Below are 23302 nucleotides of genomic sequence, written 5' to 3' on the forward strand. Positions count from 1 at the left end.
TGAGATTAGCGGAAAGACAAAGGCTTCATAATCTGCAGAACATCAGCCTTCTTTGATGGCAATAAAATGTTAATTTTTCTGCAAATCTGACATTTGAGAGTTTATGGAGAGGCCTAAGTGGAAAGGGTTAATTTGCAAAAAACAAATATGAATATTAAGCTTTTTGATTAGCAAAAATAAGGCATCGTCCTCTAGACAAACCTCTATGGTTTCCTATATGTCATAATATGAAACATTAATTTCTCCTGGAGCCAAAAAACTATGAAATTACCACCTAGAAATAAAAATACCTCTGACAATCTGATCTCTTTGGCAAGATCCTTAATGAGTTGTGATGGCTTCATGTTCTCTGGAAGCTCATCTTCATGTTCCAGGAGAGCCTGTTACAAAAAACAAAACAAATACAAAAAAAGTTTCTAAGAAAATAGACAGATACATGACACTAGATACACTCTATTTTGTATTTAGTTGCCTCCATACCTGCTTTTTAGTCCAGGCTCTAAAGGCTCCATTGATGATTTTGGCACCATGTATCAGGTATGGAGCTGGCTGCTTATTCGCTTTATGTAAACCTACAGAGCAAAGAATGCAAATTTTATCACCGAGTGAATCGTGGCCTTTGAACTGTGAGCAGCTGGGACTACTGCAGTTAAAAAGGGCACAACGGACAGTGTAAATTCCCAGTGGTGGCGAGATTTACAGGATCTAACTGAAATAAGCCTTTGATCAACAGGAGAACAGCTGAGAGAAGATAAAGCTACTGCACTCCTCAGTGTACAGAAGAGGGACTCCCATCAACAGGGCGACTTTGTGTTTAGACAACACTGTCCTGTTACCTTAATTCAGACGTGCAGATCAACCCCAACACAGCCAAGCGGCATGTTAAAGCTCTTAAGGTGCAAGCCACCATCATCTTGCTGATTTACTCTGGATATTATCTTCTACTAGACCAGCTTTTCATGACTCACAATCCCTATTTATCTCACGCTGAGCCTAGCGCAGCTCTGTGTGAAAGAAGCCTCTCCCTTTAAGGCCACCATTTCTGTAAACTGACTTTCCTGTGACTGGCTGCCCCTCACAAACAAAGGACTAGTGGGTGGGGCTTCTGGGATTACCATATTGGGGTGTATTTCCTATCTTTGAGGAGAGCAGAAAATCACTGCCTGAGAGAGCCGTCTGAAGGATTACATGCAAATACACTGAACTCATTATTTGAAGCCACGTTCAATATGTGTGTCCACGACTGAACCGTATACTACATATGACAGAAAATAAGGAAAAGCATAATAGGTGGCTTTTCAAAAGAATAATGGCATATTAATGACAGAGCTTTATAGTTTGGAGGTGGCGTGCACCACACAAAATCACAATCTGGTTTTAACACATGAACATACACAGAAAATGCTGGAAACATAAACAGTTGGGCCACGCCAGCTGAAGGGAGTTTAAACACAGGCTTGTAATGGAGCAAGTGATTCTAGCTGGGCCAAACCTTTTGAAGCTAATCATCTGTGAACTCTGCGATTCACCGATTTAATGACTGAAATAATATTAGAGCATCCAGCTCCTCATCTGCGCTGCAGACATGCAGCCACATGCTGAATGTGCAGCCCAGAAAAAAAGATGCATTTCTGACAGTGTTTGTGTTTTCTCCACATTCACGCATTCCTCTGGAGAAATATCGAGTGAAACGAGGATGAGTGTTTACATTAGAGTACCACACACCGGGGCAAAGCCGGAGTCTATAACTACACCGACGCGATTTGAGACTTCACCTTTGAATCGTTCGAGGAGGTGTCGCCCCACATACCAGCACGCCGTCTCAAAGTTGGGGAAAGGAGTGAGAGTTTTGACCTTTAGCCGTTTTTCAATTTCATATGCCCTGAGGAAGATAAAAAAAAGGTTTCAGCTAAACATCATCACGGATTACTAACAAAGGATGGAATTCACAAAGTACTTCCAAAGAGGGAGAATTCATAAACAGATTTGGTGGAATTTGGAGCAGGAAAGAATTGGAAACTACTGAATAATATCAACCGAGGCCTTTAAGGTCACACTAGATCACCACAGGAATGTCTGCAGGAGGCACGGTGGTGGATCACGTTATAACCCAGTGCACTAAAAACAAGCGTAAAGAATGAATGTGTGTGAAAAGGAAGGTGCCCAAACCTCATCTGCATCTCCACACTGAGGTTGTGGACAAAGTGTCCAGAGAACGCCAGACAGTCGACAGGTGTCAGTATTGCATTGATCCAACCTGAAGGAACCAGATGAGACAAGATAATCATCCAGTATTTACAAGAATAACATCAATGCAAACAACATTTCTTGCATTTTTATTGTTAAGGAAGTATTACCTGTATACTAGTGCTGTCAGCGCTAATCTCGCTAAAATGACGTTAACGCCATAACCGCATCAACGCGGCAAATCTCTGTTAGTGAGTTAACGCAGATCGCCCTGTGGGAGGGGCTGCATGGCGCTAACGTGTTAACGAGCTAACCGCACTGATGCGTTGATGCCGTGCAGCCCCTCACACGGGGCGAGCCACGTTAACTTGCTAACAGAGATTTGCCGCGTTAATGCGTCTGTGGCGTTTACGTCATTTTAACGAGATTAACGCTGACAGCACCAGTATATGCATGTTTTATGACTAGCCACATGGCGATCTGTCCTCTCTGGTTTTAAGACAAGATAAGGCTAAAATAAGAGAGTCCAATTTTAGGCTATGTGGCAAAAATATCGGTCACTGCAGTTCAGTATCAGATCAGACCAAGTAACAAGTCCTAAACAATGTGAAAAGGAGAAGCTGCTGAAAGTGGACTGCAAAGCGGCTTGCAGTTTACTTTGGGAAGTGCACCTTCTGAGAAATGTAACTACACGTCGGGGCTGACACAGTCTGCAACTACTGTGATCGGCCTGTTCTGGACCACTGAGTCCTCTTGTGCATTTCCAAATACTTTTTTTGAATTCATCAGTGAGAGAACAACAATAATCGCTTCAGTATAAAGAACAATAATCACAGCATTGATACAAGAATCACAACTGTCAGCAGATTCCTAGAGGGAGAAGAGATGTGAGGGAGTGTACAAAGAGCTGAAAAACCTGAAGGACAATTATATTTGCTTCTGGGGAAAAAACTAAAAACCCCGAAGATACAGGCTCTACAAAGATTCCCCGCACATGTGTAAATCAGGCCAACGTCATACATGACGCACCAGCTGAAGATAACAGCTGAGCTATGAGTAAAAAGGGGCTCATACTGACTATCTTATTAGCTGTTACTTAGCTAAGTTAGCTTCTTTTCCCACATGTTTGCACTGATTAGGAGATGCTCTGTATCTCATTTTACATCTGTATAGTGACAATAAAGGCATTCTATTCTATTCTATTCTATTCTATTCTAGCTGCTGCTCAGGAAGAAGAGCAGGTCGTCAGCAGATCAGAAGGTCGGTTGCTTGACGCTCAGCTACACCTCAAACTACCCTTGGGAAAGAAAAAAACTGGCAGGCATGTCCGCATTGGCCTTCGTGCCGACCGTCTGATGATAAAATTTACATCACTGAGACCAAAGTGGACTCACGGACACGGGAAGTGTGATTCCTGCTTGTGATTGAGTCAACAAGGCTTCTGTCTGTCCCATTCATTCATGAGAACAGGAAAAGAGCGAAACATGTTCATCTAGACTCATGAGAGGAGACCAGCTCTGACCTGATGGGATGAACAGGGACTGGCCTTGCTTCAATGTGCATTTGTAACACTTGTCCACCTGGTCAGCAAAGAACATTTCGCTGTGATTGGACGACGACCTCCAGCGCTCGTACAGAGACAGGTTGGCCGAGGTGGGCTTAATGAGGAAGAAGATCTTTTCTCCCTGCAAACATAATCACAATTTCCAGCGTCATCGCCATCATATGAGCAAAGGAGTGAAATAAATTCCGTGTTTCCTGTCAAAGCCTCAGAATCAGTGCCGAATATATTTTGACTTCCCATCATCCCGACACACTTCTCTAACCTTGAGAACGTGGTACCAGACAGAGGCGCCACCGCACTCGATGTGGAAGTCTGTGTAGCTGTCTTTAACACAGATTAGACAGTATTTGGTGACTTTTGGCTTCCCGAGCAGAGCGTCATCGGGCCAGTAGTTTTCTACCCAAGATAACCGCCGCACAATCTGTGGACTCTCCACTATGCTGTTCATCCTGTCCCAGACAAACAGAAAAAGAAATTAGCACTGTGAGTTTTCCATGCAGCCGGCATCTTTAGAAGCCAGATCTCATTTTTCAAACATTGCCTTCGGGCAGAGAGCTAGTACCTCGTGTCAGAGAACTCCAGGTTGATGATGTTTAATACTTTCTTTCTGTTTGTGCTGTAGTAATAGTCGACAAACTCTTTGAGCTTCATCTCGCTGTCTGTCTGCTTCGTGACATCCACCACATCCACGCTGACATCGGGACCTGAGACAAAGGCCAGGGGTGAGGAAGACACAATAAAACGAGCTGAAGGAAGAGTAACCACCTACAGGCTAAACATTTTCTTTAGGCGGAAAACTGTTTAACAGAAAATGTCTGCAGCACAGAGAAGACAAGAAGAACACGCGCGCCCCCTACTGAAGCGCAGAGAGCATTGTACAGCTTTTTGTTTAATCATGTCATTTGTTTTAGTTTTAGGTCATCGACTAAAACAAATGACATTAGTCATTCGTTGTGCCAACATTTCCCTCTCATATTCACACACGTGCTGCATTTTAAAGCCACAGCCGGTGTTGGCTTCAATCGTGTTTGTAAATGAAGATGCTCTTATGACTGTTAAAACAGGCGATCTGCACGCTTTGTAAAATGTTAAGAGTAGAAGATCTAATGTCAGCAAACGAAACTTTTCTCAGCAGTGAAAAACGCAGAATTACAGCAAAAAACATTTATAATATTAACATGGATCTCTTCCAATAATAATATGCATCTCCATCCAACAACAAGAAGCCAAATCACATTAAATTTTCTCAAAAGATAATAATCACAATGTTTCATGCAGTGAACTGTTTTGAACGTTTGGAAACAGCAGGTTTGAATGGCTAACAAATGCTATGAGCTACGCTTCAAGACGTGTGTTCTTCAGTTAAAGTGAGTGAAATTCCAGTATTCTTTAGCTGTTACTTAGCACTTAGCTAAGCTGGCTAACATTAGCTGACAACTTAGCAGTCCACCTTCTTGTTCAAATGTCAATTCTGACATGTGTAACCTGGTGTCAGCTGAAAGGTTAACGCTCAGCCTACAGGTTCAATATCATTATTACTGTTAAATTACCTTTAATGTTACTACACTACAGTTTTTTGTTTGCATATTTTTGTTTTGTTTCTCTTTCCCATTTTGTTTTAATCAAGTATTTTGCAAGTACTCACAGTAAGCTTTGTGTTTTCGTTCTCCTTCATGGACTTGCATGTACTTGTCCTGGGCTGTTAGATATCTTTACTTATAATTCTTTTATATGACTTTCAGGACATACTGCAATATGTCAGCAAGAGCAGATAAAGTAGTAACAAACAGATGCTGTTGTAATGCACCAGCAGCAGTGGCTGACGTTAGAAGAGTAATAGAAAGAGCAATAGCGGCTGCCTCAGTAGAAGTAACTGTGAATGCAGTGGTTGTTATAGAAGGATTAGTACTAGCTTCAGTTATAGTACTGCACTGAAAAAAAGGCCATGTTGGATTTACTTGATTCAATAGTGGACATTGGTTGCACACAAACGTTTTGCTTTGGCAGAAACTTAAACAACTGAGTTAAATCAACTCAACTTATTCATAGTCAATAAACCTGTGCATTTTGTGTTGATGAAACGTGATTGAAACATGTTTAGATGCAGTAAGTTGAGCTCTTGGAATATTTTAATCCTTCACAATTTTGTCATTTTATTTCAACACTATTCAATAACCTTTACCACAGTACTGCTTGATCTCTTAAATACTACATGTTGACTTCATATTACATAATGTTCAACAAAGTCTAGAGCATAGGTGTCAAACTCTGGCCCGTGGGCCAAATTTGGCCCGCAGCCTAATTACATTTGGCCCACGAAGCCATACCAAATTACTATTAGAGCTGGCCTACTGGTATTACACAGCTAATATATATATATTGTTTAGTATTAAGCTTTGGTTGTTCCATATTCAGTTTTTCAGCAAAATGTGTTTGAGTTCATAAGAAAAGATTCATTCTTATATCTGGAGGAATAAATATATTTCAATAAATATTAACGTTAGCCCGCGACTTTGTTCCAGTTTTGAATTTTGGCCCACTGTGTATTTGAGTTTGACACCCCTGGTCTAGAGTCTGGTTAACATGAAAGTTGAATGGGTCTACAACAACTAACATCCTCCTATCATTATCCTGGTTGCAGGGGGGCTAGGTTACGAGGAATGGTACACACTGGACAGCTCACCAGTCAATCACATAGAGACAAACAACCGTTTGCATTAACATTTATGGTGAATTTAGAATCACCAATCAACCTAAGCTAACTCTTGTAACTGCATGACTTTTAACTGTGGGAGGACACCAGGATACCCAGAGAGAAATCAGTGCAAACTATCCATATTGTGGATTTGAACCCAGGACCTTCTTACTGTGAGGCAACAGCGCTAACCACCATGTCACCAATCCAGGCTGGACATAAGTAGGAAAGCTATGATTTCAAGGCTTGATGCGGAATTTTCTGTACGTTTTTGTCCTTGACATGCAGGTTAAAACACAATAAAAAGCAATAGCATACACGTTGTGTGTGTGTCTGTAGTTGTCTGCCTCTTGTAACTCTAGTGATTTTCTCCAAAAGTTGATTCTGTTCATCTGGACGTAGCGTTTTGTGGGAGAAACATTTCGTCACTCATCCCACAAAATGCTACGTCCAGATGAACAGAATCAACTTTTGGAGATTTACTTTCCTGGATGACTGAGAATGCATCAAGACGTTCTAGTGATTTTCCTGCAGTTTGAAATCTCATGTGATCTTGTTAATGTTCATGAGTCCAGCAAATAACCACTCTTACTAGATTGTATCAGGTCATCTCAACAAGAACAAATTAAGTTGTTGAATTTCGTACAGATCCTACATGATTTAATTACGTTCAAGATAGAAACATGAAAATTTTGTGTTCAAATTACAAGGTAGACTTTTTTTTAATGTAACAACCACCCAATTTACTTCTTTCGGTTTACCAAAAAAAGTAGAGGCAGCTGTTCGACTTGACTGAGATGGATGCCTTCCTCAAACCACGATCCAAAGCGTGCAAGACTGAAATCCCGTGCAGTGTCGCAAGATTTAACATTGCTATATTATTGACTTACTTCACTCGAACATGATATGAACAATTTAATCTTCCCGCTCTGCATATTATGTAGTTTCTACACTATATAGTTACACTTAACTTTAAACCATGAGGCAATTGTGTTAAATACACGCAAGATGCTTACATAAATCCAAGAGCTGGCCAATCCCTTTTTTTCAGTGTGTATGGTTTGGTGACAGATGTTCTTACCAACATAGTTCTCCACATCACTGATGTAGAAGGTGGGGGCGGGCATGGACATGCCCAAACCGTCTTTCTTCTGAACCAGGATTGGTTCATTGAAGCCGTTCTCCTCCAGGTAATCCATGGTCAGCTGACTGCCACTGAGCTTCACCACTATGTCATCAGCACTAATAAGCACACACAGCCAGATGAGGAGAGAACATCCTTAATGTGCTCTAAGCTGAAGAAACAGAATCACATCTGAGCTCTATGTGAGCAGCATGTGACACTATCTGAAAGCAGGTCTTTGAAATGTTACCAGGCAGTGCCCCCTAGTGGAGTTATTCAAACCCGGAACAATACACGCAATATTCCTTCATCAGTTTGAGTCATAAATATGATCACTTCAATTATAAAGAAAGCTTTACTCTCACCATTTTATCTCATATTATTTAAGTCGAGCCACATATTTACAACACCACCTGAGCACAACACATCTGATGGTCTCAAACACATTAAAGCAAGAAAGTCAATTTGTTCTTTACAATAAACTGTACCAGGTGATGGTCTTATGAAGCTGTGGTTAAAATAAACATGACACACACTGATTTGTTTACACTTTTCACATTGCAAAATCCCATGTGTGATGTTTTATAGTATGAATGCCTGGGTCATTAGGGGTGTGGCCAGATACAGTCAAGCAATCAATTCAATTCTGTTTTATTTATGCAGCGCTAAATCACAAAAACAGTCACCTCAAGGCGCTTTATATTGCAAGGTAGACCCTATAACAATACATTCAGAGAAAAACCCAACAATCACATGACCCCCTATGAGCAGCACTTTGGCGACAGTGGGAAGGAAAAACTCCCTTTTAACAGGAAGAAACCTCCGACAGCACCAGACTCATCTGGTTTTAAGTTTTCTTTTTCTTTTTCATCTCTTAACGTCGACCAGCTGGTTTCACAGTTTCACTTCTAACCCTCCTTATGGAACTGTCAAGACTGACTTTTCATTTTGTCTGTTTAACAAAGTGTAACCCAAAATAAATTTAAAAGATACAAAAAAGGAACTCACAGAGGCCTAAAGTTTTCTTACTGTAGAGGAAGAACATGAAAAAAGGAACTGTAATGCGATTGTTCTCATGTAAGGAGTTGTTCTGTGTTTTTACCTCGGAAACGTTCTGCTGCGGAGCTCCTTGATGAAGACCTGACTGCCGTTCTGAACAGCTTTGATATCTGTGCTTTGGCCTGTGTCATGTTTGCTCCAGTTCTTTTTCTTTTTCACTAGAGAGCAAACAGAAAGAATCAGTCAGAACTTGACAGCAATCAAATCTAAATTGTTCCAGCAAATGAGAAGATGTGGAATGATCACACCACAGCGAATTTCAATCATTTGAATCAGTGCAACTCCTTACATGTGGATTTGCCGTGGGTCTTCTCGCAGTTTGGACAGTGATAAATATCGATGTCTGGAGCATCGTCTTCATCAACATCGACGCAGCTGAAATGAGAGAGGAAATACTTTTTAATGGCGAGGAACAGCCTTCTGCACATGAACTAAAGTGTGATTGGCTGTGGCCAATGGCTGTGAGGAAAAAGTTTGGGTAGATTATTCATCTTGGAAATGTAAATTTTAAGAATTAGGATTAAATCATCCTAATTCCAAAAATGAAGTACAATTTCAACAACTGGTCTGTTCTTCCACATTATAAAAAACTGCTTGTGCAGCAAATTTAGCTTTCAGCGTTTTCAACTGTAAAAAAAGAAAAGACGGGATAAAATAAATAGTAAATTAAAAAGGAAATTTTTTTCTATTTCATGAGATGTTAACATTAAAAAATGCCAGAATTCCTGATTATTTATCTATTACATACTTAGGTCTATGGGAGGTCATGACATCTCATGGTGGCGTCTTTTTCAGTAAAAAGACTAAAAGTGAAAAAACAGTTAAAAGTAAAAAATTTGAAGCTGCCTTTTGAAAAAAACCTGATTACTAAATTACTGAAAAATATTCAAAACTTTTCTTCTGGCTCTTTAACAGCATATGCATATAAATCGATTTTGTATACGTCTACAATAGAATTTGTAGTGACAGAGAAGGAAAGAAAAATCTACACTCCAGCGTGGTCACCAACCAAAGAACATCAGCATGGTCCTTTGAAGTGATGCATGGTCTACGCTGACAGACAGCAGAGGGCCATCAAGACCTCAGGACAGGAACATGTATCAGTAGCCTATAAATATCCATCTACACAGATGCAGACGCAGTCTATATTGTAGCTCTGTGGTTTGTAGCACGACTGTAGTAAAAGGAAATGTTGGTTGAATTAGCACAAGGGCAAACTGCTAGTCATGAGAAAATGACTGTTGCTGTTGCAAAAGTTGCACTTTTGAAGTGAAGAAAAAAAACAAGAGTTTTGCAGCTCAAATGCAGCAAAGGAAAAATCACCAAAGATATTTCAAGACAGCATTAGTGTGGTTTGTTATGATGACAGTGATGCGCAGCGCTTCCCTTCTCTCTCTAACTCCTGCAAGTCCAAATTCCTCCCGTTTGGAGCCGCTGTTCTCAAACTCGGTGAACTGGGAGTTTCTACACAATGTATTCTTTTGACTCTTTGTGGGAGCTCCACAGCTTTACTACCAGGCCCTCTCACATCCACTGAAGTCACACAGAAGAGTGGGTGGGTGTGTTTGGACAGAGGGACACATGGCTCTTCATGACATTTTCACATCAGTGGCTTTAAATCCATACTAAATGTGAAAAGTGCACAATTTTCAGTAACAAAGGAAATTATCGACACGTCTCACAGTGACAGACTGAATTCACACTCATGTTACCTGTTGCTGCCTCAGTTTACAAAGTGATTGTAACAGAGCAGGATGTATTTTTAAACCTGGGTCAGGTCTGAGCTACACCATAGTTCTTTCATCTCTTTGTGAGTGCTGTATTTGAGCAGTTCTGAAACTGACTTTGACCTTTTACCCTCCTGTGTGAGGCACAGCATTGATGCTTACAATATCATTCTTCATTTTACCACAGGTTCACACAATTCAGTGCACAGTATGTATCTCACTGTGGTCAAGTGTATACTTAATATAGAATATAAGACAACAAGGATTCCTGTGTAGTAGGGCTGGGTGATATGGCCTAAAATCCATATTGAGGTATAATTTGAAGCACGTGCGGTAACGATATATATCGTGATATATTCTTTTCTTCTATATACCATATTTTCCGCACTATAAGGCGCACTTACAATTCTTTAATTTTCTCAAAAATCGACAGTGAGCCTTATTTATGATTTCTGGTTGTGCTTACTGACCTCAAACCGATTCTATGTGGTACATGGCGCTCAAAAATCTATCTAAAACTGTTTTAGTACGACTTTGCTAAGCCACGAAGCTGCACCGATTGATGGATTGTCAGAGCATGACAGCTATCGCAGTCTCGCAGAGTAATCTGGGTCCAAAACGCCATCCACTTCAGGTCCCAAAGTCTAACGAACACTGCTGCATCACTGAGAGTTAAAAACTGTCTACATTCTTTCATCTTTAATAAAATCATCAGCGTTGCTGCTTTACCAGGTTTAACAATTAGTTTAACATCCAGGCATCCATGAAAACAGAAGTTATTAAATTTAACAGAGTTAGAAGTTAGCAGGAAGTTAGCAGGAAGTTAGCAGGAAGTTAGCTCGCTAGTTTCCACCTAAACATGACATACCATGTTCTGACTGAGAGATTTCTGAAAAAATTAAACGTACAGCTCTGCTATCACTTCCAACATAAATGAAGACAGAAAAATAAACAGCAGTGACTTTTTTAGGGTTACTGAAGTTGGGTTAGCTGCTATATAATGTTGTGCTACGTGATTGCTAGCAACACAGCTATGTTAGCATAACATAAACACAGTGAAGCTGGAGGATGAACACTAACTTTTTTCCACTCAATAAAAGTTAATGTGAGGGTTCCTGATGGTTAGAGACAAATGCAATCGCATGGCAGGATGCTGTAAACGGACCAAACTTCAGTCAGGAGAACAACTGAGATAATCCATCCACAATACGAGGTTAGTCATTAATATACTGCAACAACATGGGAATAGAGCAGCTGTGAGAGAATTCAACATTAATGAATCAAAGGTAGGGAAGTGGAGGAAGTGCAGTTTTTGGCTTTTCTCATATTCCAAAACGTGTTTCGTCTCTTTGCTTTTACTGTCGCCCGGCATTATTTGGAGATGATATTGTTTGCAGCCGCTGCAATGCTTTCGGCCAGAACAGGCGCAAAAACAGGCGCAGCTTGATGACACCATCAACCCCTACTGTGTAGTGTGATTAATGCAAAGCTATTTTAGTACAAACCTACTAAGGTTGGGCAATATGTAAAATTTTGCAGCCAACAATCGTCAGTCCTATAGCCGACGATAGGTCATATAGTCGCGCACGCGCAGACTTTTCGATGGGCAGAGCAATGTAATCATGCATGGACTTTGTGCGTTTAGAACACAGAAGTCCAACCATGGACAAACTAATTACCAAATTGCACACTGGAGGAGAAATGGACTGTTATCTCAGCGAGATGGTCATAGATGGAGAAGACAATCAACTGGTTTGGTGGAAAATGAAAAACGTTTCCCATTGATGTCACACATGGCACCAAAATATCTGCGTGTACCAGCAACAAGCACACTTTCAGAACGCGTCTTCAACACCGCTGGTAATGTTGTTAACCACCTGTGCACACTGCTAAAACCTGAGAAAGTAAACATGCTTGATTTCCTGTCAAAGAATTCATGCATTTTGTTTGGAGGGAATATTTTACCTTCTTTTCTTGTTTGTTTCAGTAATAATGTAGCTACTTTTTGGATTATTTATTTATTTATTTATTTGAGATGCGCCAAATCGCACAAAAGACTTATGTTTACGTTGGAGATTTTTTTTTAATGTTTGCTGGAAGAGACATTTTGATTTTTAGCTAATTTGTTGTTTGGTCGAGTGTGTGTCGAGTGACAGATACGTTTTTATTTAAATAAAAGGCTTTTTTTCTGAACATAGGCTACTGCTGTTCTTTTTTCTGTTATGAGTTTGAGTAAATGAATCACTGCTGCATTTGAGTGCACTCCGAGGAGGGTGCCGTTAAAACAGCGCTATTATTTATTTCTGTTGACTGCTTCTGTTGGCTTCAACCAACATTATCAAAAAAATTACTCATGGACAAATAAATAAATAAATGGCCCTTGTAAAAACTATCAACGACAGGGCAGCCCATCAACGATAGTCCATATATTTTTCCAATTGCCCAACTTTAAAACCTACAATAAGCAAACTGGAAATGAGCATAGGTTTCAGTAAAATAGTATATGAGCTGCTTCTTATAAAGTGCTTTTCTACTCTACCTGAGCACTCAATACAATATGCCTCAGTCACCCTTTCACAATAGAACTTTTTTCTATGCTTTCAAACTGATATTCATGCACATTCACTTGGGGTTAGTATTTTGCCCAAGGATATTTGGCATGCAGTCAAGGATCAAACCACCCATGTTCCAACTAGGAAGCAACGTGCTCTACCTCTTGAGCTACAGCCACTTGTTATCAAAGTCCCAGACAAGTGAAATGTGTAAGCATTTAAATGGTTAGTCAGAAGAAAAAGACGGTTAGATAAAGAAATACAAAATAATACATTCGTTTATGATTATTTTGTCATGACTTTTTTTTAGTATAACAAACAAAAGCGAGCTACTTTACAATGAACTACACTCTTGAAGAGGGGTGTCCTGGCACAGATTCCAATCCAGCACACTGGAATTGGAAAACGTGAGCATGAATGGCATAAATTTTGGATGTTTCCTACTGATAAGGACCTGACACATGGCCATTCATAAAAGATGAAAGTAATTAAGTTTTAAACAATTAAATAACAGAAACATTACTGGGTTTTATACAGCCCACATGAGACCAAAGCAGGGTGTATGTGGTTCAAGACTAGTTTGACATCCCCATTCTACACACTTTGCTCTTCTGAGTTGCAGAGTAACCTTAAGAAATCAAGCTGAACATATTTAAAAAGCCAGTGATATTCATTTTCTGAATACAAAATGCTTCCTCTCTGTTGTCTTAGTCTTATATATCTTCTAATACCAATAAACTTTTGGATATCTTACTTTATGTGTAATACAGAATGTAGCTCTAGACCCAGCAGTCTTAGCTAATTATAGGCCAATCTCCAACTTTCCTCTCATATCAAGCATCCTTGAAAGAGTAGTTGTCAAACAGCTAACAGATCATCTGCAGAGGCTTATTTGGAGAGTTTCAGAGCTCATCACAGCACAGAAACAGCTTTAGTGAAGGTTACAAATGATCTTCTTATGGCCTCTGACAGTGGACTCATCTCTGTGCTTGTCCTGCTAGACCTCAGTGCTGCGTTCGATACTGTCGACCATAATATCCTATTAGAGCGATTAGAGCACGCTGTAGGTATTACAGGTACTGTGCTGCAATCTAATAGACTCCAATTTGTTAGTTATGGAGTTCCACGGGGTTCAGTGCTAGGACCAATTCTGTTTACATTATACACAATTCCCTTAGACACTATTATTAGAAAGCAGAGCATACATTTCTACTGCTATGCAGATGACTCCCAACTTTAACTACTGTAATTCATTATTATCAAAAGTCCTAAAAACTCCCTGAAAAGCCTTCAATTAATCCAAAATGATGCAGCAAATGCATCATTGCAATGCAGCAAGAGTCCTGACAGGGACTAGAAAGAGAGAGCAGATTTCTCCTGTTTTGGCTTCCCTTCATTGGCTTCCTGTTAAATCCAGAATTGAATTCAAAATCCTGCTCCTCACATACAAGGTCTTGAATAGGAAGGCCCCGTCTTATCTTAATATCCATATCACCCTATTAGAGCTGCAGTCTGCTCTCAGACTGCAGCTTTACTTGTGATTCCTACTATATTTAACGGTAGAATTATAGGCATAGCTTGCAGCTGTCAGGTTCCAATTTGGATTCAGGAGACAGACACTGTCTCTTTACTTTTAAGATCAGGCTTAAAACTTTCCTTTTTGCTAGAGGATATAGTTAGGGCTGGATCAGGTGACTGTGAATCCTCCCTTATTATGCGGGAATTGGTCTAGGCTGTTGAGGATTCCATTGAGTGTTTCTTCTCCAGTCACCTTTCTCACTATGTGTTTATACACCTCTCTGCATTTAAACATTAATTAATTATTTAATCATTCATCGTTGGCTCTCTTCCACAGCATGTCTTTTGTTCTGTCTCCGTCCCCACACAGAGCACAGCTTTAAATGTTCTGCCACCTGCATGCTCAGCAAATTTCCTCAGGCTTTTATTGTGAAGCAGTTGCAGGATGTGTTGAATTCGGCTTGTGTTATGTGCAAGACTTGCTGACAACTGTTTCTGTACTATGCAAGTCCCCATACATCCAGCTATGTAAAGCCAGTGAGCTTTAGTCCTGTTTGAACTCTCTGTTTAGCTTTAATAGTGCATTTATTTTACCACAGTCAATCCAGCAGTAAGAAGTTCATATAGACCTAATGTACAGCAACTCCCCAGGACCCAGTGTGGTCAAAGGGGGCCTTCCCCTGTGGCTAGTGTGGGAATGACACATAATGCATGGTTCTAAGCAATGACCACACCAAAACCATGGTTTTAGTTAAAGCTTTAACACAGTCAACGCCAGGACGCACTGATGAAGCCATTGTGTGAAAGAAGACGTTATATCATAAAGCAAACGTTTACAGGTGGCATGTTCTTGAAATCAAGTCTCCATCACCAGCTCGCAGAATCTGTTTTCTTACAGTACATCAAAATATATAAACATATATTTTTATTAGGTAAAGTGTCTGGCGCTGTGAGGATAACATCTATCTAATAAGCAGAAAAAGGTTTTGTATCTTGTTCCATATAATATGTCACACTGAACATCGTCCAACAAAGTGCAGATTTGCAGCAGGGCATGTTTTCAATAAGTTAAACAAAGCTCAAAGTCATCAAAACCTGCTTTTAGTGTTGAGACTTGTTTGCTCTGAGGAAAATTGCAACCATTTGGACACCAGTTTAGCTTACTGGGTCAGCAGGCTGCTACCACATGACCAGAGTCTGACCCAGCGCCGCGTCTTCCCAACTATCTGTCTCCGCTTTCCTGTCTATCTCCATTATTCCTACCCAATAAAGGCAAAATGCCCCCCCCCCCAAAAAAAAAAAAGAATTAAAAAGTTTCAATCATTTAAAAAAAGTGAAAGAGATGGTTTTCAAGGGCATTGGAGGGCTGTGTAGTCAGTGTGTGCCAGGGCAGGGAGGAATGATTAAATACAATAAGTACATGTATAAACAATCATGTTGGCTAATAAGTAATTGCTATTAATTCATCAGATTTCAAAAAGCTGCCAGATAATTGCTAAATTATCAAGTTGCCATACATTCTTTCTTTAATTTATAATGTTACTTTATGCTGAAGACTGCAGAAGCTCCTAACTCATTTCAATGCTCGGTGTTCAATGACAATAAAGATCTAATCAGAAAATGTTTTTTAAAAAGTGGGGAAATAATTATTTGATGTCCTGCTGAATTTGTGAATTTGCTCACTTACAAAGAAATGAACAGTCTACTTTTTATTGTGGCGTTATTTGAATGGAGAGAGACAAAATATCCTCTTAAAAATCCATAAAAACACATTACATAAAAGTTATAAAATGATTTGTATGTCATTAAGTGAAAAAGGTATTTGAGTAATTGGTGAAAAAAACATTGTTGGCAAGAACAACAGTAAGAACGTCTTGTAGTTGGTCATCAGGCTTCTACACGTCTGTGGAAGGATTTCGCTGCTCTCCTCCTGCGTTAGACTCTCGAAATCCTTTAGGTTGCTTGGCTGCTGCTTGGCAACTCAAAGCTTCAACTCCCTCCATAGACTGTCTATAGGATTGAGGTCTGCAGACTAGCTACGCCACTCTGTGACCTGCTTCTTCTTTAGCCACTACTTTATTGCCTTGGTAGTACCCATCTACGACCCATCTTCAGTGCAGAGGGAAGGAGGTGCACGTCCAGGACTGAATACTACATTGACTCGTCCACTGACTTCTTAATGCGGTGAAGTCATCCTGTACCCTAAGCAGAAAAACAGCCCCAAAGCACTTGACAGTAGGTATAGTGTTCTTTACGTCATACTCTGCATTTCTCTTCTTCCAAAGCTGATGGGCTGAGTTAGTTTCATCTAACCATTTCATTCATAGCACTGAATCATTGAAATGTTCACTGGCACAGGTTCACAGGCGTGTACTTGGGCCTTCTTGAGTGAGGGGAGCCTTGCAGGCACCGAGAGACTTCAGTCCATCCTCATGAGGCAAGATCTTGTATGGCACTCCAGACTGAGGGTCATTTCATATTTCTTCCACTGTCAAATAATCGCACCAGCAGTTGTCACCTTCTCACCAAGCGTCGTGCTTCCAGGCTCGTGCAGGTCTACATCTTGTCCCTGATGTCCTTTGATAGCTCTTTGGTCTTGAGCTGGTGGTGGAGAGGTTGGAATGGAAGAAATTGATTCTGTGGACAAGTGTGCTTTATACACATCAGCTGAGATCAGGAGTATCTGTAATTGATTGATTGATTGTAATCTGTGTGCCCATGTGGCATACACCCAATCCTGTGGGATCAAATACTTATTTCACTCAATTGCATGAAAATCGATTTATAACTTCGTGACATGTTTGTTCTGGATGTTTGGTTGCTAGTCTGTCTCTTTCCATTAAAATGACATTACTATAAAATTTGAGACTGTTTGTAAGTGACCAAACTTGCAAAGCTGTTTCCCCCACTGTAAAAACAAACACATGATTTCCTGATTTTCATGATTTCCTGATTTCTTTCCATATTTGTTAAGATTGTCATACTAATTTAAACATGCGCACAACGATAACACAAGTAAATACAAAATGCATTTTAAAGGAAAAATGATATCCAAATCTACCAGGTCCTGTGTGATAAAGTAAATGCCTTACATATATCTAATCACCATTGATAGAGAGAACTCTAATCAAGCATTTGCATTGACTGGCAATGAGTCTTTCACAACGCTTTGCCTCACTTTTCTTTGTAGAATTGGTTTAATTCAGCCACATTGGAGGGTTTTCAAGCATAAAGGACCTATTTAAGGTCATGGCAAAGCATGTCGACAGGACTTAAGTTGGACTTTTACTAAGCCACTGTGTATTTTGGATCTTTGTCCTGCTGCACAACCCAGTTGTGCTTGAGCTGATGACATTCTCCTTCTAGATTTTCTGGTAAAGAGCAGAACACATGGATCTATTAATTACGGCAAGTTGTCCAGATCCTGAAGCAGCGAAGCAGCTTCAGACCATCACACTACCACCACTATGACTGATAGGATGTTCGCATGATGTTAATAATAATCATAATAATGGATTGCATTTATAGCACTTTTTGGGGCCCTCAAAAAGTACTATAGTGGAATTGCAATGCGCTTTGCAATTCCACTATTCCTTCACTCTCACATACTGGTGGAGGCAGCTACAGTTGTAGCCACAGCTGCCCTGGGGCAGACTAACAGAAGCGAGGCTGCCATATAGTGCCATGGGCCCCCCTGGCCATCACCAGTAGGCGGCAGGTGAAGTGTCTCGCCCAAAGACACAACGACCGAGACTGTCCGAACCTTCCGGTTACAAGACGAGCTGCCAACTCTTTGCGCCACGATCGCCCCATGTTCTTTTATGAAATGCTGTGTTAGTTTTATGCCAAACATCCAAAACCTGAACTTTTGTCTTTTCACTCCACTGACACTAACTGAGGTAACTGACCTTCTGGATGAGCTGTCGATACACTCATGGAGTAATTCTGGTAGGCCAAAGACACACATGTGTCACGGATGTTCCTGCTGATTGCTTTGCTACTTGTTTAAACACACTTTAAATAGACAAAGTTCAACATTGTCCAAACAAATACACTGTGTGCATTTTAGTGGCTATATGAAACCACTAATTATCTTCCCTGTTAAACAATTCATGTTTTAAATGTCGCTCAGTTATGTAACACTTCGCGCTGTGTGTAACTTTGCAAACGCACACAGTGTCAGATTAGTTCTGTCTGCTAGCTAACCCCAGCAGTGCTAGCAGTCCTAGCCTTGGCTTCTTCAGTGCTGGTGTCCACACATCTTTGTGAAGAATGTGGTTACACCTGGTTTCAGTTGCTTGGTTTTACTCCAGTTTGACAGCCGTTCGCTTAAGTAGAATAGAATAGCGCCAGTTAAGACGGCTGTCCTCTGTTTACTTTCCCTCTGCTCATTTACAACTTCACTACACCATGAAAATGCAGAGCATGGTTAATGCCAGTGTTTCACTCATTCACATGCATTAACTCACCGTGGCTGCTGGTCAACGCACAAATTCAAAGTAAAGAACGTTTTTACTAATTACCACAAGCATAAAGTGAATTCATGCAGCGCCAAAATAACTGCAAACATCAAGTGGGAAGAACAATTGCTCAAAATTGTAATAAGGTAATATATAATATGTATTACAGTATTAGTTTAAACATTATTTACCAATACCTGATAACAAGTCATATCACAGCCATGTTCAAACACTATTCTCTTGAAATACATATTAACATGTTGTATTTTAATAAAGAATTATCCAGATATATTTGGTTAAGACAGCTTTTGTTACAATTTGACGGACTTTAAATACATAAATGTTGTAGTTAAGCAACATATCAGTTGTCTTGGAAAGGAATGGCCTTGTATAGCATTTTTCAGTCTTGCTGACTCAGAATGTCACAACATCAAACATTTTGTAGTCAGCGCCAGTACGAAGAGAATTAGATGATTTCAGCCATAATTATTTATTAAAATGTGATTTAAGCCACTGACATGGTGTTGGTAGACCATTTGTTTAAACATTATACTCAGTTGACAGAACATAGACTGAGATGTTAGGATGACTGACAGGCAGCCTACTGACAATCCTATAAGACATAACATTAGTTACGTCATGTTAGCTTCAGCATATATAATGTTAACCACTGCAAACATTTTAGCCTTTGGATCATAACTGATTTTACAACAGCAATGACAAGTGTCTCAGACAAAGTGGTAAAATGTATTTCATGATAACAACACAAACTACTTCCTGAAATAACTCTTACAGCCCTTCTTATCAATAAATCAGGGCTGTAAGAGTTGTTGTGGCAGCTGCACTAGTTGCAATCTTCGGCTTATAGTTTTGCGGTTCGATGTGTTGTTTTTTCTGTGCTGGTGGGCATGTTGCATTTTCAGAATTTTGGTATTCTTTTATTCTACATGAACACCCGTCCAGCTCACATCCATGGGTAAGAAGATCCATGGATGGGCAGAGTGCAAACATACAAACTAAGCAGAAAGGACCTAGCTGAGGTCTGAACCAGTTATTTTTTAACGTGTTCTAAATCCTTATTTTTACTTTTTTTTTCTTTTATCTAACAACTGATCACCACCTCCTGAGAAAAATATTCCAACTACTGCTTTTTGGATAAGCCATCACCAGCTAGCTTTGTCACTAATTGTGGGTTTATTGTAGGTTATTTGCTGAAAACAGCTGCTTGCTTTTTGTATCAAAGGTTGATAAGTGCAGTGAGACTGAAGCCAGGTGGTAAACTGAGCTCCCACGAGTATTAATAATGAACTAAAACAGACTAAAGCAGCCCTCCTCAATAAAGACACTTTTATTATAAGGTTGATTAAAAAAAAAAAAAAAAGTTGCCATTTTAAAAATGCAACAAGTCCGAGGCTAACTCACTTGGTTTTGTTCATTTAACATGAAGATAAAACAGAAATGTACAGTGAAAACCAGACAGTGTGGTTTTAGGAGCAGTTAGCGTTTGAACTGTTTCCTGATCAACAACTGCTGGGTGCCATGACTGCAAGCAGCATCTCCAAAGCGCTGTCCTGAACACTGCAGTGACTCAACTGTGGCCCAAACCAAAATGACTACAGGATATAAAAACGAATGCATAAAGGTTGTAGGAAAGTAGTGTTGTCAGACATGGCAAAGCTAGGCTGCTGCAGCTCTTTGTGGAACGATTGTTTCTGACTCTAACAGCCAATGTATATGTGATACCCATACATGTATGGATCACCATGTGTATAAGTCCCAGAGGATTCAGTGATCACTTAGATGATAATGATTAGATTTTGTTCACGTTTCTGTTACATCACATCATCATGTGTGGACTCATGCTAAGACTGTGAATCATAATTATATTGATGATACATGTGAACTTAACACATCCGCTCCTAACAGCTGAACATGTACATGAATATTATTTTAAAATGCAAGTATTTATCAGTGGTCTAATATTAATTTGAGAAGAAATGCATTACTCGGTCCAACATTTGTTACATTTTTTTTAAGGGAACCTGATGTTAGTAACCTGATTTATTCCTCATGATGGTCCACCTCAGGGGCCTGAATAATTGGAGCGCCAATGTACGGTGTGTGCAAATCCACTTTAAATATACTTATGGTTTGAAAAATGCAGTTGCTCTATTTTTTATCAGGATCACAAACTTACAGAATGTGACGGGTAAGTGAAAATGTGTGATGCAGGTAATAACACAAGCAGAAATACGATGTTCGGGGGGAGAAACAACATGTATTTTGCTGGTGGTTTGGCTTGTAGGTCTTGGACTATTGCCATCCCTTAATTCTCGAATGATTTAGACAGTGTGATACAGACAGCGGGCAGCCGGCCGGCGGAGGAACATTAAAGGGTTAACGTTCAGGCGCGTAAATACTGTTCAATGCTCTGAAGGGCTTGTTCACCGAAAGAAACGCGATTAACAAATGACGGGTTAACAAAAAGACAGGCAGTGAGCAGCCGAACAGCTCTAAACACCCCAAAGCAAAGGCCAGTCCAGACACAGACTCGTGTAAGAACAGATATAACGACAGCAGGCAAAAACGAAAGGATGATAACTGGGATTTGGTTGAGACCATTACAGTGTGTGTACAGCAGGGAAAGTGATGAGCAGCGGCGGGCGATACGTTTCGCACTATACTCGGGGAGACGTATGAGCTAACAGTCGTAGTCTACACTAGTGACAAACCAGTCAAACCAATACTAATAATTATTTCCCCTCCGCTGCTGAAGCTTAGGACATCCAGCACGGGCTATTGTCAGCCATAGCTGCCGCCTGGCAGGAAGGCTGCGGGGCTGAGTTCGGGAAGCTCGGACTCGAGTCGTGATTTTCCACCGCGCTCGGTTAACACGGCCGGTGAAAACTGGAAGAGCGACTCGAATGTGACAATATTTCCCGGCAATAGGCACGAAATGTTGCCCTTAACGTGTCTGGAAGGACGAGCATTTGTCACAAAAATGAGCGGCGAGTTTGCGGAGGCTTCCCCCGCTGTCGTCCGCTCCTTACAACGGGAAGGCAGGCTGGGGCTATGCGGGGATGTTAAAGAGCCGTTAAGTGCAATTAATAGCCGAAGCTCACACCGAAATCCTCCCATTAACCACCGTATTTATTCCAATAAGGGAAATCTGTTTTGTGTTATTCGCGAAAAAATGTCACAACCCCGGTCGGCTATATATAACTCCGCCTTCTTCTTCTTCTCCAAGCGGCCTCTCTTCAGATGTAGACGGGCGACTGAGAGCCACAAAGCTGTCAAACGCAACCGAGACCTCGCCATTTTTGTTTGTTTCCCACAAATGCAAACCGCCCCAAAATACAGTACGGCGAACAATCGAGACTTACCTGCCGTGGAACCAGTCCTTGCAAGCATCGCACTCGATCATAAACTGGGTCACGTCGTAAGGTAATCTGCAGATGCAATATACTGGTACAGTCGCCATGTTCAATTCACAACTACGTCGGGATAGACTGGGGGGGCTGCAGGAGGAACAACGTCCTGCAAACAATATGATCCAATATGATCTTCCCCAGAAAAAAAGCCAGGGGCAGTCCCGCCGGACACATGAACCTAAGCGCACAGCTCCATCACGCCGCGGCCGGGCTGGCGTTTGTGCGGGGAGCTAGAAACGATGGAGGCTCGTCGTAGCAGGCTTTCCTCAAATGCATTATTATTGTTATTATTACTATGTGCATGCCCCCTGGTGACTGCGCGGCACCGAAGCGCTCATATTAGGAGCCACAAGAAAATGTAGTCTCGATGTCGCTGCGAGGTAAATAAATAAACAAATGTAAGTTACGTCAGGGAGCAGCTTTAGATCCGATGAATGAGCGTAAAGATCGATCTAAAATGGACTTGCGGATTTTTTTCCCCTGTGGTGGAACGCTCAAATGCCGAGAAATAAACGCTTTCTGTTCCCAGACAGTTTATTGTTAATCGATGAATACAATTTAAATGCCGCGTTCTTAGCCGCCATTAGGAAAGATATAATTGTTTAATTATTACATAATCTGTTATTACGAAATTACACACTATTTCCGTACATCATGATATCCTCTCTATAAATACAGTTGTTATTATTATTATTACTACATTTCATGTATTTGGAATTTAATAATAATAATAATAATAATAATAATAATAATAACAACACAATCATAAAAATATTTCAACATCATCTCAGCAAAACAGAATCGAAATCAAATGTCACTTTGTAATAAGGTAGTTGAACTATAAGCTTGCAAGAACAGATGATTCCCTGTCAGACACATGTTGCATTCTTCACAAGTCCACTGCCCTTCCTGGCTGACTGATTATAAACCAGCATGAGGTTTTGTCCATGACACCAAATCTCAGTCTGCACCTTTTTACGTATTAA

General features: G+C 40.4%; 1 protein-coding gene across 2 annotated transcripts in view; it reads right to left on the reverse strand.

The window, feature by feature from the left end:
* The window catches only part of phf2 (PHD finger protein 2), a 40686-nt gene extending 17890 nt beyond the window's left edge, over positions 1 to 22796 (reverse strand). For both annotated transcript variants that reach the window (XM_005726709.1, XM_005726708.1), the window contains exons 1-11: positions 22269 to 22796; positions 8918 to 9003; positions 8672 to 8786; positions 7528 to 7688; positions 4314 to 4455; positions 4014 to 4200; positions 3710 to 3872; positions 2170 to 2257; positions 1776 to 1882; positions 481 to 572; positions 291 to 380 (exon numbers count right to left, since the gene is read on the reverse strand). In XM_005726709.1, coding sequence (XP_005726766.1) covers positions 291 to 380; positions 481 to 572; positions 1776 to 1882; positions 2170 to 2257; positions 3710 to 3872; positions 4014 to 4200; positions 4314 to 4455; positions 7528 to 7688; positions 8672 to 8786; positions 8918 to 9003; positions 22269 to 22366 — 1329 coding nt within the window. In that variant the 5' untranslated portion in view covers positions 22367 to 22796. The remainder of the gene's footprint in view (positions 1 to 290; positions 381 to 480; positions 573 to 1775; positions 1883 to 2169; positions 2258 to 3709; positions 3873 to 4013; positions 4201 to 4313; positions 4456 to 7527; positions 7689 to 8671; positions 8787 to 8917; positions 9004 to 22268) is intronic.
* Positions 22797 to 23302: the final 506 nt, after the last annotated feature.

Source organism: Pundamilia nyererei, unplaced genomic scaffold (genome assembly GCF_000239375.1).
Source record: "Pundamilia nyererei isolate P.nyererei 1_Seehausen unplaced genomic scaffold, PunNye1.0 scaffold00021, whole genome shotgun sequence".
Classification (NCBI taxonomy): Eukaryota; Metazoa; Chordata; class Actinopteri; order Cichliformes; family Cichlidae; genus Pundamilia; species Pundamilia nyererei.